Source organism: Equus quagga, chromosome 9 (genome assembly GCF_021613505.1).
Source record: "Equus quagga isolate Etosha38 chromosome 9, UCLA_HA_Equagga_1.0, whole genome shotgun sequence".
NCBI lineage: Eukaryota > Metazoa > Chordata > Mammalia > Perissodactyla > Equidae > Equus > Equus quagga.
Window position 1 is genome coordinate 109,204,628 of NC_060275.1, and position 16,085 is coordinate 109,220,712.

General features: G+C 45.3%; 1 protein-coding gene across 5 annotated transcripts in view; it reads right to left on the reverse strand.

The window, feature by feature from the left end:
- The window catches only part of TRIO (trio Rho guanine nucleotide exchange factor), a 355,799-nt gene that overhangs the window by 79,579 nt on the left and 260,135 nt on the right, over positions 1-16,085 (reverse strand). For all 5 annotated transcript variants that reach the window (XM_046672288.1, XM_046672289.1, XM_046672290.1 and 2 more), the window contains 2 exons: positions 15,737-15,836; positions 3,308-3,551 (listed from right to left, as the gene is read on the reverse strand). In XM_046672288.1, the coding sequence (XP_046528244.1) occupies positions 3,308-3,551; positions 15,737-15,836 (344 nt within the window). The remainder of the gene's footprint in view (positions 1-3,307; positions 3,552-15,736; positions 15,837-16,085) is intronic.

The following is a 16,085-nucleotide window of genomic DNA, read 5'->3' on the forward strand; positions in this document are numbered from 1 at the left end:
TAAGTACTATTTTTATCCTCTTCCCAGGGACGTCCACCACTCTTATGGATCTCCCCTTGGCAATAACAGACAAGCAAGTTGTCTTGCCTTTCACACACTTCAAAACTCATGAATGTCAGGAAACTGTCATTATGTATTTGTCTCTAATCACTTGTTGTTAATCTCTAAAGGTAGTTTCTTAACTGTCTTTGATTCTTCTCTGATCTTTCAAGCAGGAGGAATGAGCATATTTACTAATCTCTGTTCCAAAATTATCTCACCCTTAAGGCCTCAAAAATTTTTTCATAACTCCGTGGTCCAACAACTTAAATTTCCACAAATTTCAAATGTAAAAAACATGCCTATTAAAGTCAAATGTCTATTTATTTGGTTCTGAATGATAAGATATTTTACGAATTGCAATGTGACTGTGAGTATAAATACTCAAATCAGCCCAGAAGGGCCCACTACTCACTGTGAGCCCAGGTTCACCTGGTGGTTTTGAAGCATGGCTATAACTGGAAGTCTGATGGACAAGGAGACCACGTGCAATTTATCAGCACTCGGTTTCTTTTACGGTGGTGGACATCAAGTTTTTCAAGAGAAGGGTTTCAAGCCCAGCACAGCTCTCAAAGTGAACAAGGGCTTGAAATGAGATGTGGGGTGAGCAGACGTGTGGGAATAACAGGCACCAAGAGCCCAGCACACACCGATATATAAACATTCATAAGGACATGTGTCCTTCTTACACAAGAGCAAGAAGAATTCTGAGGCTAAGCAGAAGCAAATCCACATCTCCTGCTTCCCAAGCTGGCAGCGGCCTCTTGCTTCTGGAGTCTCTGTGCTTTTGGACTTCATACCCAGATCCTTGTCCCTTGTGGCCCCAACTGTTTGCTGAAGACCTCTTCTCCTACATGGAGACCCTGGTCATTGTTGCCTCATTTCCTGGACTTGATCACAGACAGGACGCTCTGGCAGAGGCTTGTCAAAGAGCCCAAAGGAAGATTCTCCCGCCCCCAGTCTACTGCCCAGGTACTAACGCTGCAAGGGAATGGATAATCGTCAGAGTTTCCTGTATTACAGGAAAAATAAAAATGCGTGAAAGAAGGAAAAAATGGATAAGGTTCTGAGCCCCTGTCTACTGACTGGCTGTTAGTTCACAACAGGTTTTACTCAATGAAGAAGCACCTTCTTGGTACAGAAAGAGCGTTTGTGAGGGGCAGGGAGTAACTTTTCAGGGGTTAGAGTGTCAGAATATCACAGAAAAAGGCTCAGAGAACAAAATGGTACTTAACCTTAAAATCGAGCAAAAACCCAACCTCCATAAAGAAGTTTTCAGGACAAAGTCAAGTGTGATAAACACATAGTTCTTGCCCCTTGGCTAGCCTGCAATTGTGAACACCAGGAAGTAAAGAACACACCACGGGAAAGGCACATATCAAAAGGAATCTTTCAGAACAACTGCTATTTGTAGCACGTAAGTTCACCAGGGCTCCTCTGCGTAAAAGCTAAAACTTGAGAAAAACAGTTGTACTTTATTTCCAACTCAAACTCAAGGACTAAAGTATCTTTTGCAACTTTGGAAACACTCTGGCAGCCCAGCACAGATCTCTACCGGAACTCAAGTCCACATCACAGGAAGTCCAACGCGCTCTCAACGCACGGATAGCTTCGCCAGAAACGAGAGCGGACACCTCGGCTTCTGCCAAAATCTGAAAATTCTGTCTTTCTCTCTGTATCTCTGGAAAAATAATAGCCAAATTCTTCTAGTCTCCTAGTGAGGTGACAGTAAGGTCATATTTAGGCCCCAAGGGATCAGAAACACAATTGGGCCTGTAATTAATGAGGAGCCAATCAGCAGCTGTATCCTGTGCAGCTTCCTTTAGCTCAGCGCAACGACTAACACTCTGCAGCCAGAGGATGGTCTCCAGGACGTGTTGTGATGAATGTAAAGACGGCACAAGAGACAAATGAAGAGAGCAGCTGGAATGCTCCAAAATTAATAAAAAAGAACTTGACTATGGCAGAGTATAGAGATCTTCTCTCAGGAAGGGAAACAAATGGCATACCCCAAATCTGGAAGAATCGGCCATTTGCCAGTATTGCAGAAAAATGAAGACTGAGACATAATATGGTTCAAGACATATTAACTCTACCCATTCTGCACTTTTCTAGAAGCTACAGACCAATGTTTCTTAAAAGGGCATACAGTCTCATATTAGCTTTTCACTAAGATGAAAGATTAAACCAGTACTCTCCAATAGAAATATAGCACAAGCTGCATATATAAAATTTTCTAGTAGTCACATTTTAAAAAGTAAAATGAAACAGGTGAAATTAATTTTAATAATACATTTTATTTAACCCATTCTATGAAAACATATCATTTTAACATGTATTGACTATAAAACAATTATAAATTCATTTTTTCATACTGAGCCTTGAAATCCAGTGTGTATTTTACGCCTGCATAACATCTCAATTCAGACTGGCCACGTTTCAAGTGCTCATCAGCCACATTTGTCCAGTGGCTACCATGCTGGACATTCAGGACCTAAACAGACTTTCATCCTCTCACTAGAAGCCCATTATTGATCCATCCAGACAGAATGGAAAAGCAGCCTTGCTGCAGTTACCTTGATCTAAAGGAGTCCCTGAAGAATGCCAAATGCTGTTCTGGTCAAATGCCCTGTTGTTTCAGTTTAAAAGCACTTCTTGTAAAAGCCACCTCTCTCATCGCAGCCACTGAGCCCTAACACCGAGCCCGCCTGACTCAACCAGCCTCTCTCTCAGGGCCCAGCTCACTCCCTCTCCACTCAGTGTGGGATGTCCTGAGATTCTTTACAAAGCTACAGAGATGGCATGGTGAAACTCTCAGGGCCTGCATGCTCGATTCTCTAGCATTTAACACTAACAAAATAAAGAATCCACAATGTGAAAACCTGAGTAAGGAGATGCTGAATATGGTCCCACCTCCCTACCTGTTTCAACGTCACCTGGAGGAGAATAGTCCCTTCTCTGACTTCTCCACTTTGGAACACACGGGCCCAGAAAGAACGGCCCCTTTCTCCTCACCCTCTAAACTGGTATGTTATTACACTGTCTTGGGAAATGAGGCCATCGTTCATTATTTTTGAGTAACAGGTGAAATCCTCATTTCCACTTCCTGATGGATTAAGGAGGCCTAGAGACACAGGGATAACGGACTGAAGCACGAGTAACAAAGTGGGCCCATACCTCTTAAGTAGCTGCAAAGAAGCAGGGACAGAGCATTGGTGTCGTTTCCCGTAGGCAATGTCATCGCCCCCCACGCCCTTTGAACTCCTACCTTTGTGGTTGAAGATGCCCTCCATTTCCATGCTACTTCTCGAGTGGGCGATGCACAGAGAGCCACATGGAACCAGGCCTTCTGCAGCGGGGGACCGGTCGGTGGTCCGCACCAGACACCAGTCGGGCTTGTCGTGGGGCCGCTCCAGAACCTCCACGGTCTGGCCACGGCGGATGGTCAGCTCAGTGCTGTTGCAGGCCGTGAAGTCGTGGATCACCACAGTCAGCTCGCAGCCTCCAGAGAGCTGAGGAGGGAGAGGGGACACGTCAGCGAGCCCAAGCCACTGGGCCTTCAGCGGGTGCGGTCATGAACTAGGCCTGAAACTCCCACTTTCCATTCGAAGCTGGGTGAAAAGCATCGCGTACCACCTCAGTGACACCTCTCCAGTTTCGCTGTCCTATAATTGCCCTCTGGAATCATACAGAGAGCCATTTACTTTTTGATATTCTAACATATAATTATGATTTTCTGAGTGTTTCATTGTCAGAATCTGACACTTTGTCATGACTGTCCAAATCTTTTTGTGTGTGAGACATCCCCGTCCTCAAAAAGTGCTACATACAGTAATCCCCTTTATTGGTGGTGGATACGTTCCAACACCTCCAGTGGAGGCCTGAAACCAAGGATGGCATCAAACCCTATACACACTGTTTTATTCCTATACATACATACCTATGACAAAGTTTAATTTATAAATTAGGCACAGGAAGAGCCTAACAACAGTAACTGATAATAAAGGTGGCTTTGGCGCCATTATCAAGTAAAAGAAGCGTTACTTGAACACAAACACTGCAATACCACCACAGTCGTCTAAGAGCCAAGATGGCCGCTAAGTGACTCATGGGCGGGCAGGGTGTACGGCGGGATACACTGGACAAAGGGATGATTTACGGCCTGGGGGGGACAGCATGAGGTTTCTTCATAGTACTCAGAACAGCACGCAATTTAAAACTTATGAATTGTTTATTTCTGGAAATTTCCAATAATATTTTTGGATCAAGGTTGACCTTGGAAAGTGAAACCGAAGATACGCGGGGACTACTGTAGTAATTTTTTAACTTAGGGCAAACCCGTAAAAACTCTGCTTGAAGGTCATTTGGACAACTATTGTGAAATATGCTGATAACATGAGATAGCTTTGCTCACAGCTTCAGTTCTGACTTGGTGTTTGAGGATTCCGTGCTGCTGCAGTGTGCAGGCTCTTCCACACCACTTGGATATGAGAGGGAGTTACAGAGCAGGGAGACAGAAAAGGCACCGGGGCTCATGATCCCCAAATTTGGGCACAGCACGCCTTTTCCCTCTTCAAAACCCTCCAAGAGCCACTCTCTATCGCTCCAGGTTACTCCTTAGGGCGACATTCTTGACGTTCTGCCACCCAACCCCAGACTCCTTCCAGGCTCTTCCCATTACACGCTCCAGCATGCTACTCCATAGGCTCTATGGACACGGGCTTATTTCCCATATGCCATGTCTTTTCTGGCCCGAAATTCCTTTCCCCTCTTCTCTCTTCTCACTGAGCTCACTCCCATTTTCTATCGAAACTCTACTAGTTTCTAGGCCCTTGAAGCACATTCATGAACTCCATAAAGATTCATCAATGCCACGACCTCTGCTTATAAAACAGGTGCACGGCCTTCGCATGACCATTGGCTTTCTGTGGCCTGTGCCCTGGATGCCTTCCCCTTAGACTGTCTGCTTCCTGGGGACAGGCTCATATACACGCTCATTAACATCCCTCGTACATAAGAATCTTGTGACCAGCTCCCTGTCTTTGGACTTCCCCCTCTGGCCCTTAATCCACGCAGCTCCAGGGGGTTCCATGTCTCTGTCTGTACGTTATCCCCTGGTGGGGCTCGTAACTGTGCCCTCTGCTGATTACTCCCAAGCAGGCGTCCCAGCCTGCTGTTTTCCCGTCCCTCCAGAGCAGGGAGTCCAGGCCATGACTCATTATCTCCCCGACCCCATCTGTTTCTCTTCCAATGTTGCCTTTTGGGTAAAGGTATCACAACCAAGTTACCCAAGCTAAAAGAATCTCACGCTTTCTCGCCCTCTGAATGCTGTCAAGTGGACTGTAGGACGTCTTTCCCATTACTTCCTTCCTCTGTAGGCCCATAACAATCACTTCACTTGAATTTTTGCAGTGGCTCCCAAGCCATCTACCTTTTTAAAATGTGGAACCTCCTATTCAAACACCTCAGACACAAATTCCTTAGCTCAGGGTTCAGAGTCCCCCAAGCAGATGCCAACCCACCATCCTAGGCATGGTCAGCTGCTTCTCCTCATGTGTTTCACAGCCCGAGTGCCTGTGTCCTCCTTCGGAGGGGGCCCTGCATGCAGTGTCCACACTCTCCCTTCTGCTTAGAGCCCCCACATCCCCACTCTGTCTATTCTACCCCACATCAAACCCCTCTGAGAAGTTGGTCCTGTATCTAATACCCTTAGCACTTGGTTTTTAAACAAAATACATCTCGATTCTGAAATAAGCTGTGTCTTGGGTTATATGTGTGTGTCTGCCCTCGGCACCGGAATGCAGGTTGGTATTGTTCTCCTGAGACTTTTCCACACCCGTCTGTAAGGGCAGAGGCTGGGCCTGTCAGAGTCACTGCCGAGCCCCAACCAACAACGGCGGGCACACGGTTTGTAGGAGGAAGCTGCTGAGGAGCGGAGCTTCTCCTAAAGCCTGCCTCACCCAGGCCTGGGTGTCCAGCAAGTGGTCAAACATTCACTGAAGTGAAAAAGGTAAAATAGGTTTGCTCTAAAAATGAAGGTACTGCGTTTGAAAAACTTAAATGAAACATGGGCTTTTCCTCTGGGACTTCAGGAACTAACCCTGCCTTGTGTTTGACGTAACACCCCCAGTCTTCTGTTCCCCTTTGGGATCAGCACAGAGAAGGCACGAGGACAGAAGAGTGGACTGGCTGGCCGCGGCAGGGGAGGAAGGAGCAGTCGGGCCTCCTGCTGGGAAACATCCTTGTTCCCGAGAGGCTGCCCAGCACCAATCCACTCGAAGAGAGCCGGGAACCCTTGCCTCCTGCACGGTCTCAGGGCCGGCAGTGTCCCCTGGCTGCCTGCCCATGCCGAGGACTGTCTGCGGCCTCTGTCATGCTCTGTGCTGTTCATTACCCTCCTGTTCTAATAGCCTGTCTTTCAAGAGAAAGTTTAGATATTCAGAATAAGAAACACATGTCTACTAGATAACCACAGAAAGCAAAAACGAAACAAAACTCTTCTGTAAGAAAGCACAAATATCGACAAAATGAATCATCTTTGCTAGGCCACGCAGGAAATTTTTCACAAACGGTTAATCCCCTTCTAAATTTTACAAATTTCTCTGTGGGAAAACCATCTTACACATTTCTCCGTGAACAATCGAAGATGCTAGTGTTAAAGCTTACAGCAGAGGCCCAGCCTGGAGAAGAATTTTCCTTGTAAAACCCCACGTCGTGGAAGTGGTTAATCCCTGTAACGAAAACGAGGAATGTCCCTGCCTCGGGAAACCGTGACCAGAGAGCGAGCCGTGATATGGGGTCTGGCTCCCTGAGGCCCCCCTAGGACCTGACTTTCAACGGAGCCCCTCCTGCTGCTGGGGCTCTCCCATGACGGCTCGTCCACTGAGCCTGCCTGTGCACGTGTGTGCACAGCATGTCCCCCCGCCCAGGGCCCTGCACCACAAACCCATCATGCCGCCTTGACATTCCCCACCCCCCACCCTGGGAAGTACAACTTCAAGGCACCAGCCCTTTGCCAGTTTCACTCTCGAGGGTTTCATTAATTTTTCTGACTGCTCAAAGTCACGTGATGCGTCTGGGGGTGGGGGAAGGGTGGGAAGGGAGATAGGGGCTGCCCGAGGAGGAGGATTAAGCTAGACTTTATTCCTGGCACTGATTTTTTAGCCCCTTACAGAGTAATCAAAAACTATTGGAAACATCTGTGTACTTGACAGAGCTTAAGAAATAGAAATCAAGCCTGTTCTGACAGTCACGTACTGAGTTAAAATTCTTTTTCAAAGCCTTCAGGAGAACTTACTGACAAAATCTAGCACAAGAAGAACCAGTTTTCAGACAGTGCTAAACTTAGCATTAAAAGATAGATCTGTGGGCTTTACCCCTAAGAATCAATTAACTTTACCCATAAGAATCTCCTGCACAAATCTTTAAGGGGAGGATTAAACTGATGTTTTCTAGTCCAGAGAGGAGGCAACCCCTGGATTTCCATCTCAATGTTCATATTTGAATATTTTAAACTTCTGATTACAAAACTTGTCTTTAAAATCAGGTCTGCTAATTAAAAAAAATACTTATTGTATAAAACACTTAAAAGAACTATTTTGAGGAAACACTATAAATTATTACTGTTTTTAAGAAGAATTAAACTTCTAATTAGAAAAAGTTCAGATAACACTCTACATCATTAAATACGGTTGAGGTCTTATTTGCTTTCAATGACAGTTATACCCCCAGTAACCCAATTTCATTTTTATGTTGAAAGAGTTACCATTCCATTTATCTAGTTTTAAAAATTCACTTTTTCTTTCCAACCATATTTTGTGAAAGTTTTCACATTATCTTTTTTACTTCAGTGTGTTTTATGGACTTCTGTCATAGGCTCCCTACTGTGTGCATTTAGTCTAGGATTGCAATTTATGAAAATCTCAGTTTCCATGACTCATATTAACTCTTACATTTAAAAAAAACCTTCCTACTTTTCACTTTTAAAAAATAAATGTGGTGACTAAAAAGCATGATAGTGAAATGGGCTTAATTGGAGCATAGACACCACCAATGAAGTGCCTCCTCCAAGACCGCCCCACGTCCCTCTCGAAGGGCTAAAAAGACTACCAGGGGACCTCCAACGACCCAGATGCATGGCAAGTAGCAGAATCAAACCAGGGTCCCTTTGCTTGAATTCTGCTAGATTTCACCCAAAAGAATGAAATATTCATCTCTGGTTGTAGGCACGTGAACCTTCCACAATTGCCACACAGAACAGAATTTTACTTTTTATGTTTTCTGGAGAAACCATGTTATATTGTTACTTTGCCTAAACCCAGTTAACAGCAGTAACTAAAACAGACCCAAGGCCGGGGACTTCTCGCCCCAGTGCGCCTGGGAGCATCCCCTCCCTGGTGCACTGTAATGAGGTGGTGTCGCGTTACAAGAACATGCAGTTCTCCAGAGACAAGGGCAAACACCTGGTTTGGATGACCATGCTCCCAGATGAGTTCTGGGGCCAGTTCTGCCAGAGGAAGAGAGGGCTCTTTACGAGGGACACGGTGGATGGTGGGGTCCCTGCTGCAAACGATTCTACTTCAGGAACTCACGATCAATTGCAGGTGGGTGTCTGGCCAATTTTCTGAGAGGAGTTCAAAAGGAGAGGGGGAATGTGGTCTAATAAAAGCCATTTTTCTAAAGAACAAAGTGTACCAACTCTTGTGAACAGTCACATCCTCCAGCCCGATGCAGTTCAGTCATTCAGAAACCCCACAAAAGGGTCTTGTGGTTTCGTGGAGGTTTCACACAGAGCAGACCAAAGAAAGATTACTTGGTTAAGGGGGATTAGAGAGGAGACCTCCGTTACTGGCAACGGTTACAAGAGAAAGGCGCCCACTGGCACCAGAACAATTCCCCAAGGAAATGTATTGCACCCCAGGGTCTCACGGGCCCGGGCTCCTCGCTGGGCAGCTTCACGGAGGCGTGGGCTTATTAGCAGCCGTCTCATCGCCATGAGCAGCAGGGCCCTGTGCTCACCCCAACCCCGAGGCCAAGTTCACAGGAGAAGCGTCCACCAAAACCTGCTGCTGAGTTTCAAAGAGGGCCACTGTGATAGGCTCTTTCTCACACACCAGGGTACAAAAGGGAATCTGTGAGAACTGAAAACGGTTGAGGGTAAATTTTATGTTTTTTTACCAAAAAAAAAAAAAAGAAATCTGTGAGAAAAAACTTTTTCAAAAGCAGCATCTTACCATACCCAACATTTTATCCAGAAAGAAACAGTATTCAGGGATGTTAATCTTCTGCTCTTCACTAACGTGATCACATGTCGGTTTTCTGACATGAAAATAATTTTTGGAAGGCTTCCCTGACTGTGTGACATACACGAAGTGGAATGAAAAATTAGATGTAAAGAAGCTAAATTAAAGGATACAAACTTTAAATGTAAAAAGTCAGGCAAATGAGAGGGAGGACAGCTATTATGCATCAGGCTTCCAGGCTTCGCAGAAGCTGAGTGGACCAAGGTCACGCTTCCCCTCATTCTGAACACCTGGGAGGAGAGATGCCAGGATGCACTGAACGGGGACCATGGGATGTGCTGCGGCAAATTAACGAGAAGCTCAGCTGCCCATAAACTGGAAAACGGAACGCGAGTTGGGAGAAGCGGACGGCTGAGACCCCCTGCGTTATGTTCAGTTACCAGGCCCTGGGACGCAAGAAACTTCTTAGGACAATTTAACCCAAAGAAATCTGTTTGCTGCCTTTGCTGAGTGAGCAAGACAATCTTTATCTAGAAAACTTAATTTGAAATGCCTCTTTGTGTCTTTAACAGAGGGACATGCATCTGAAGAACTAAGGTAAGACAGCCAACCAAACAGCCACCTGGGCTGCTCACCAGCAGGAAGAACACCTGGAATAAGGCACTGCCCTCAAGTCTGAAGCAAAACGAGGCCAACATCTTCAGTGGTAACTTCTATCAGTAGCGTAAAATTTACTTTTCAATGTGCCACTATTTTCACAAACATTTTTGTTGCATGTCGACCCAAACATTATATATTTTTTAAAAAACCTGCCTTGTCTTAAGCACTGAGGCTTTCCACATTAGCTTGGGGGATTTTGTTTTTCTGATTGAGCAACTAAAGTTATCGAAGATTACATTCAGTTTGTGGTTTTATGAGAGCACTTACAAAGCTTGTTAAAAATTATAAAAAGCCACAGTCACTTAGAAAAATAGAAAACAAAGATTAGCAAGAGGGGGAAACAAACTCCAGGAGCACTGCATCAGCCAGGCTGCCTGCCAGGGCGCGGGGCCGGTCTCCCTGTGCGCCCTGTGCTGAAGGCCCTGTCCCGGGGCTGGCAGACAGTGGGTGACCCACAAAAACTGTGAATGAATGAACCTACCTTGCGAACAGTCTGAAGTCAGACTGCATGCATGTGCCACATGCGTCTAATTTGGTAGGATTGAAGATGAGTAGCTGGAAAAATATTTGAAGCAAGAGTCTCCCTCTTCTTCAGTGACTGCCCATTCAGCACGCACTTAGTGTTCTGCTCTTGAGCCACCACAATGCATTAGTCCAGACCCTAATGCTGAGCAATTTATCCTCAGGACAGCGTCTAGCTCCTGGCGAACACAATTAGCTTCTAAATCCACTGCAATCGAGTGCCCAGGGAAGAGGGCGCCACAGACAGTGATCCGCAACAGCTAGTACCGAACATCAACGGCCCGGGAGAGAGGGAGAAGGGAGCAGTTTTTAAGACGAAGAGACAGCAACAGCTATTATTTACTCAGTGCTTGGCACATGCCAGGCACTATTCTAGATACATTATGCATTTTTCATGCTCACAGCCCTGTAAGGTGAGTAGCATTATTGTCCCCATTTATACATGAGGAAACTGAGGCACAGAGAGGTGAGGTAACTTGCTGGGCTGCTGAGACACAAACCCAGAGGTCTGGCTGGTGAGCACTTCCTTGTTCTAATGATCTGCTATTTGATGTTAAACACTCTGTGTAACTGATGCCCAGAGTATTCTGTCTAAGGAGATTAAAACTGTGTCGCCCTGTAGAAAGGCTTCTGAATTGAGTGACAATTTCATGCCCACACAGGGGCAAACCTACAACATGAGCCCTTCCAGACTCAGAGAGCTCAGGAAAGGCCAGCAGGCTGAGCGCCTCCTCCGAGCAAAGACACCCTCTTGCTCTGGCTTCTTTAGCCAGAGGAGATAGGGCTGAGAACAAGGTGCTGGGGGCGGCGGGGGAGAGGGGTGAGCGCACAGAGCCAGGGCTCCTCTGCACCCCTGGCAGAGGGCTGCTCTGTGCCAGGTGTACAAGGGACGGAGGCTGAATGAGAGAAAGCAACACTTCCTAACAGGCTGAATGCAAGTGTTCTTTCTCAAAAATGTGGATTAAGCCATATTTTAACATGTATCGGCATTAAATACTTCATATACTACTTCAACTCTGTAATTTACGTAAGTCTGGCCAAGTTCCTATAGTGTACAATGTACTTGACAGAGAAAGTTGATTGACTTTTTAAGCTACATAAAATCTCATGTCCCTAACATAGTGTTTTAGGTTCATTAAGAGTAACTGAAACCATTTAAAAAAACGTGGATTCCTATTAATAAGCTTTAGGGCAGTTCATGCCCAGTATGGATCTCAAGTGACTTATCCTTCATTAAGAATAAGAACTTCATTACCTTAGATCCAAAAGAAGGCTCACCCCTGGCTCCTGCTGACTTGGGCCAGTTTTTCCACAGGCCGTCTCTATCATGCCTTGATTATTTTTTTCATCTTGATCTCAAGATGCTTTTTTGTATAGCAGCCTATATTTGACTCCATGTTTTCTGTTTTTCTCATAATATAAATTTGTTATAGGAAATAAATCACAGACTAATAAGGCAGATAGTGGGAAAAAGTTTAAAAATGCTTCTTTAATATACTAAAAATATTTAGCTCCAATATTCACAATAGTGGAATAATAAGGTCTAGAAATTGATAGGTAATTAAATCCACATTCTGTTTCTGGCATTTGCTCTCTACTGCTGGGTGGCCTTGCGAGGGTCACCGAGCCTCCCCCGTCTCCTCAATGCCCTGAAGGCTGGCTCAGCATTCTTCTCCCCACCTCAGGGGGAGAAGCTCAGGACAAATGAGATAAGAATCTGGCAAGCACTTGATTTCTTTGGAACTCAAATTATATTTTCATAAGATCATTTTATCAGCATAAGTACCAGAAACGTGGGCAAGAATTGGTGCTAAACTCACTTTCGGAACAAAGAGATGGCACATTTTAAAACGGATGTTTTCAAAGAAGGAAAACTGCTCGTGGGGGTATGTGGCTTGTATGTGTGACCAGCCTGCTCGAGCTCTGCTGACGGTGCTCCCTGGAAAGAGGGCGTCTCCGGGAGCCCCTCCTAACAGACCCTTCCACAAGCTCCTTGCCTCATTTGAGAATCACTGCAGCACTGGGCACATAACTCTTCCTTAAGAATTCTGCCAGAGGTCGAGTCAAAAACATCCCCCACCCAGTTTCTGAAATGGAACCAAATTCCATGATAACAACTAACTCAAAACAGGCATCATAAATTAAGTCAAACAGGCAGAATACGGTTAAGTAATTTCCCTTGCCAGATCTATCTGCCTGTGTCATCGGAGGCTGTGTAAACTTGAAATATGGAGGGTGGAAAGAACCTCGAGACATATGAAGAATTACTGCCATGAGATAAGGGGGCTTTCTGGTTAGGCCTAGTTCAGAGAAACAGTGCATTTTACAAACTGACTCAGGAAACGATGCAGTTTCCTAATTTTCAAAAACTATTCTCCTGAGACATCTACTGACCCTGGAACGTTCTACAGAGAAGTATAAGGAGGGAGACGATACAAGAAACCCTTCCACAGCAGACACACAGATGTGGGCATGTGTGTAGAAAGGCACCTCCTTTTTCACAAAGACCTAATGGGTACGTCCTCTCCAAACTCCAGATTCTGTCTTACCTTTACTAAGTCTCGCAGGCTGTTTATTCTCATCCCAAATGCAGACCCCAGGAACTGAAGATAACCTGCTGCAGTTCTGTGATCTTAGGAAGACATTTCACCCCTTTTTGGATTTTGAATCTTTTATGGACCTCTGGTCTCAGTGAGCGGTATTAAGGGAACTAAGTGCCACATCCACTTAAACTGAGTTTTGGAGTGTCATTACTTCATGACAGTTCAGAATCATGAGACCGGTAAGCTGAGTGACAGGCTGCTGTCACACCTTCATCCAGGAGCACAGCAAGAGCCTCTGGGCAAGTCAGGTGGAGGGGGACGGCCCTTTAGGGATCTCTGAGCTACGGAATGAGGCTGATAGTGCACTGGACGAGGCAAACAGAAGTGAGTGAATTACCTCCACCGATAAAATATTTAACAGGTAGGTCTTTACAAATTCTAACATCCCAGTAGATTCCCAGGGTAAAATGATTAATTTCTGCAAACCTATACTTTCCTGTTAGTGATTTATTCTTCCTCTCATCGGGTACAAATAGAATTTGCTGTCTTAACAGCAATAGCCCTCAGGAATAACGCTTATTTTTCTATAGGAGTTGTGCAGGCTCGATTCTAAGTTCAGGTGAGCCTGTTATGCAGTAACAGATCTGAAGCAGAACTAGTTTCCCCATTCCTAATTCCAGGATAACTGTATCCTTATTTCTGTGCAATCCCCTGTGAACTCCAGTCAGCCACAAGTCAGGGGACCAGGGCTGCACGGGAGCACTAGCAAACAAATTCTCTCCGCGCCAGAAGGCACGGCAGGGCAGTCAGCTTCACCTCAGATGGGGAACTGGAGAGTCAGAGCCCATTACTAGACACGGGGGCGTGTCCGGACTCCCATCACCACCCATTCATACAGAAACCACCTGAAGAACAAAGTCACCCTTTCTTCTTGGACCAACCTCCAGAAAGGTACCTACCAAAAGGTATAACTTTTTCCATTTATCTCTTTGGCAATTTCATTGGAATAACTTATTTTTTTAAAGTGAACTTTTCAACTCATTTCTAGGGTAAACTTAGACCAGATCCGTGGGAGTATATCTGATAGGAAGGTGAATCCTGGGCTTGACGGGCCTGCGGCTGGAGTGGTGATGCTCCACCATGGCGAGTCTGTGACACGGTCTGAATGGAGGGGGCCATTCCCCTCAGCTGGAACTGCTTTATTCTCGACTTTTCCTTTGGGTGGAAGTCATGTGTAAACTGCCTATTCAGACAACTCAATCATCTTTTTTTTTTTTAAAGAAAATAATCAGAATTACTTTAATGAAATGTTTCCAAGTTCAAACTTTATTTTCTTAACCAAATGGCTATGGGGTGGGGTAGCAGGGAGAGCTGCTATTAGGCGCCAAACGCCTGAACATGTCATTTATCTTACTCCTCATTATTACTACCGGCAAGAAAGATATGCTGAGTGCTCATGCTCTGAGCTCCAAACAAAATAAAATGAGACGCCCTTTCTATTCTCCAGTGCTCTTCTTCTATGCGTTCTAAGTTCTAGGACTCAGCTAGTGAACTCAAAAAGTAGAACAGGAAAAAATTAATTACCCAAACAGGAAGGATTCTGAAAATGAAATGACTGTAGGAGAGCAATATTTTTAAACCTACTTACTTCTGTCCCAGAAACTACACTAAATACCACGAATTCTTCTGTATAACAGGGAGGAAAGACCAAAACCAGGGACTGGGAGACCTGCCATCTGAAATAACCCCCAATATCGGACTCTCCTGTCAGGAATGATTTCCAGATGACAGTGAAGTCATGACACTTCCTTCCTGGAACGAGGGGCTGTGCAAATGCTGTGCACAGAACAGACTGACGTCTCAAAACGAGGACTAAGGCCTCACATAAGAAAGTACGGCTTGTGTCAGACAGTGAGAAATGCAGGAATTCTGAACTGATGGCAAGTTAAATGAAACCCTATTTACTGTCAAATAACATTTTTGGAGACTTTGGTGTAGCGTTTGAGGAAAAGAACAGGCGCTCGTCTCAGCAGGAACAGCAGACTTCACTGAGACGAATGTCCCCACTGGCTTTTACAGGACTTTGGTCACTGGTGCATCATGTAAGCCTGGATTCCAAAGTCTCCTGTAGACTTATTTTGCAGGTTTTTGGGATTCTACCATGACAGACCATGGAATACATTAGGCTACTTCTGTAGAAGATACACCTACACAGACCTTTTTGAAAGAAATCAGCTGTATCTTCCTAGTGGTAAGCACTGGTGTAGGCCATTGCAGGGCCATTTCCTGCATCCCGCTGCACCTGTGTTCTGAGAATGCTCCTTAGGGCCAACCCAGAGGATGCCGCTACCCCTGCCTCAATCAGAGCAGCTCCACCTTCATGCACCAGAGCTCTGTGTAAGATTCAACTTAAAATGATAGGTTCTTCTGCTTAACATAAAATAAAAAAGCTTAAACACGCTGCTTAGAACATCCTGATAGAAAACCACCTAACTGCATTAGGAAGGGCAACTAATTTTTCTTGAATTCTCAGGGTTAAAATCTTCTCACCCTGACACCCCAAAGTCTTTGCCCCTGCTTCCATGTCCTGGCACTAGTCTTAGGACATAGTGACTGAAAATGGTGATGACAAACTTGTCATTTATAGACAGAAAGAGCCTATATCAGTTTCATATCAGAGCAGGGACCAGCTATATCCACCGCCCAAAGCAAGGGTGGGCTGCAGCTCACCTTGTCACTGTCCAGTGTGTTCTGAGACGTCCGGGAGGCGATTGAAATTGTATCGGGCTGGCTGCTTCCATCACCTTGGCTATCCAGATCCTCTCCATCCCTGGAGATACAAAGAAACTTTTAATTCCTGACATGGCTGGATCTGTTTTTCCAGACTTGTAAAGATCGTGGATCAATCATTGGAGAAATAATAGATTTGTTTAAAGAGGTGCAAATCAGGCTGCGTGAGGGCTGCTACCCCCAGGGCATTAATGATGATGGGCCACTCTGTACTGAGCACAGGCTTTTTGGAGGTACTGGGCTGAGGTCTAAAACATATCATTCCACTTAATTCTCACAATAATGAAAT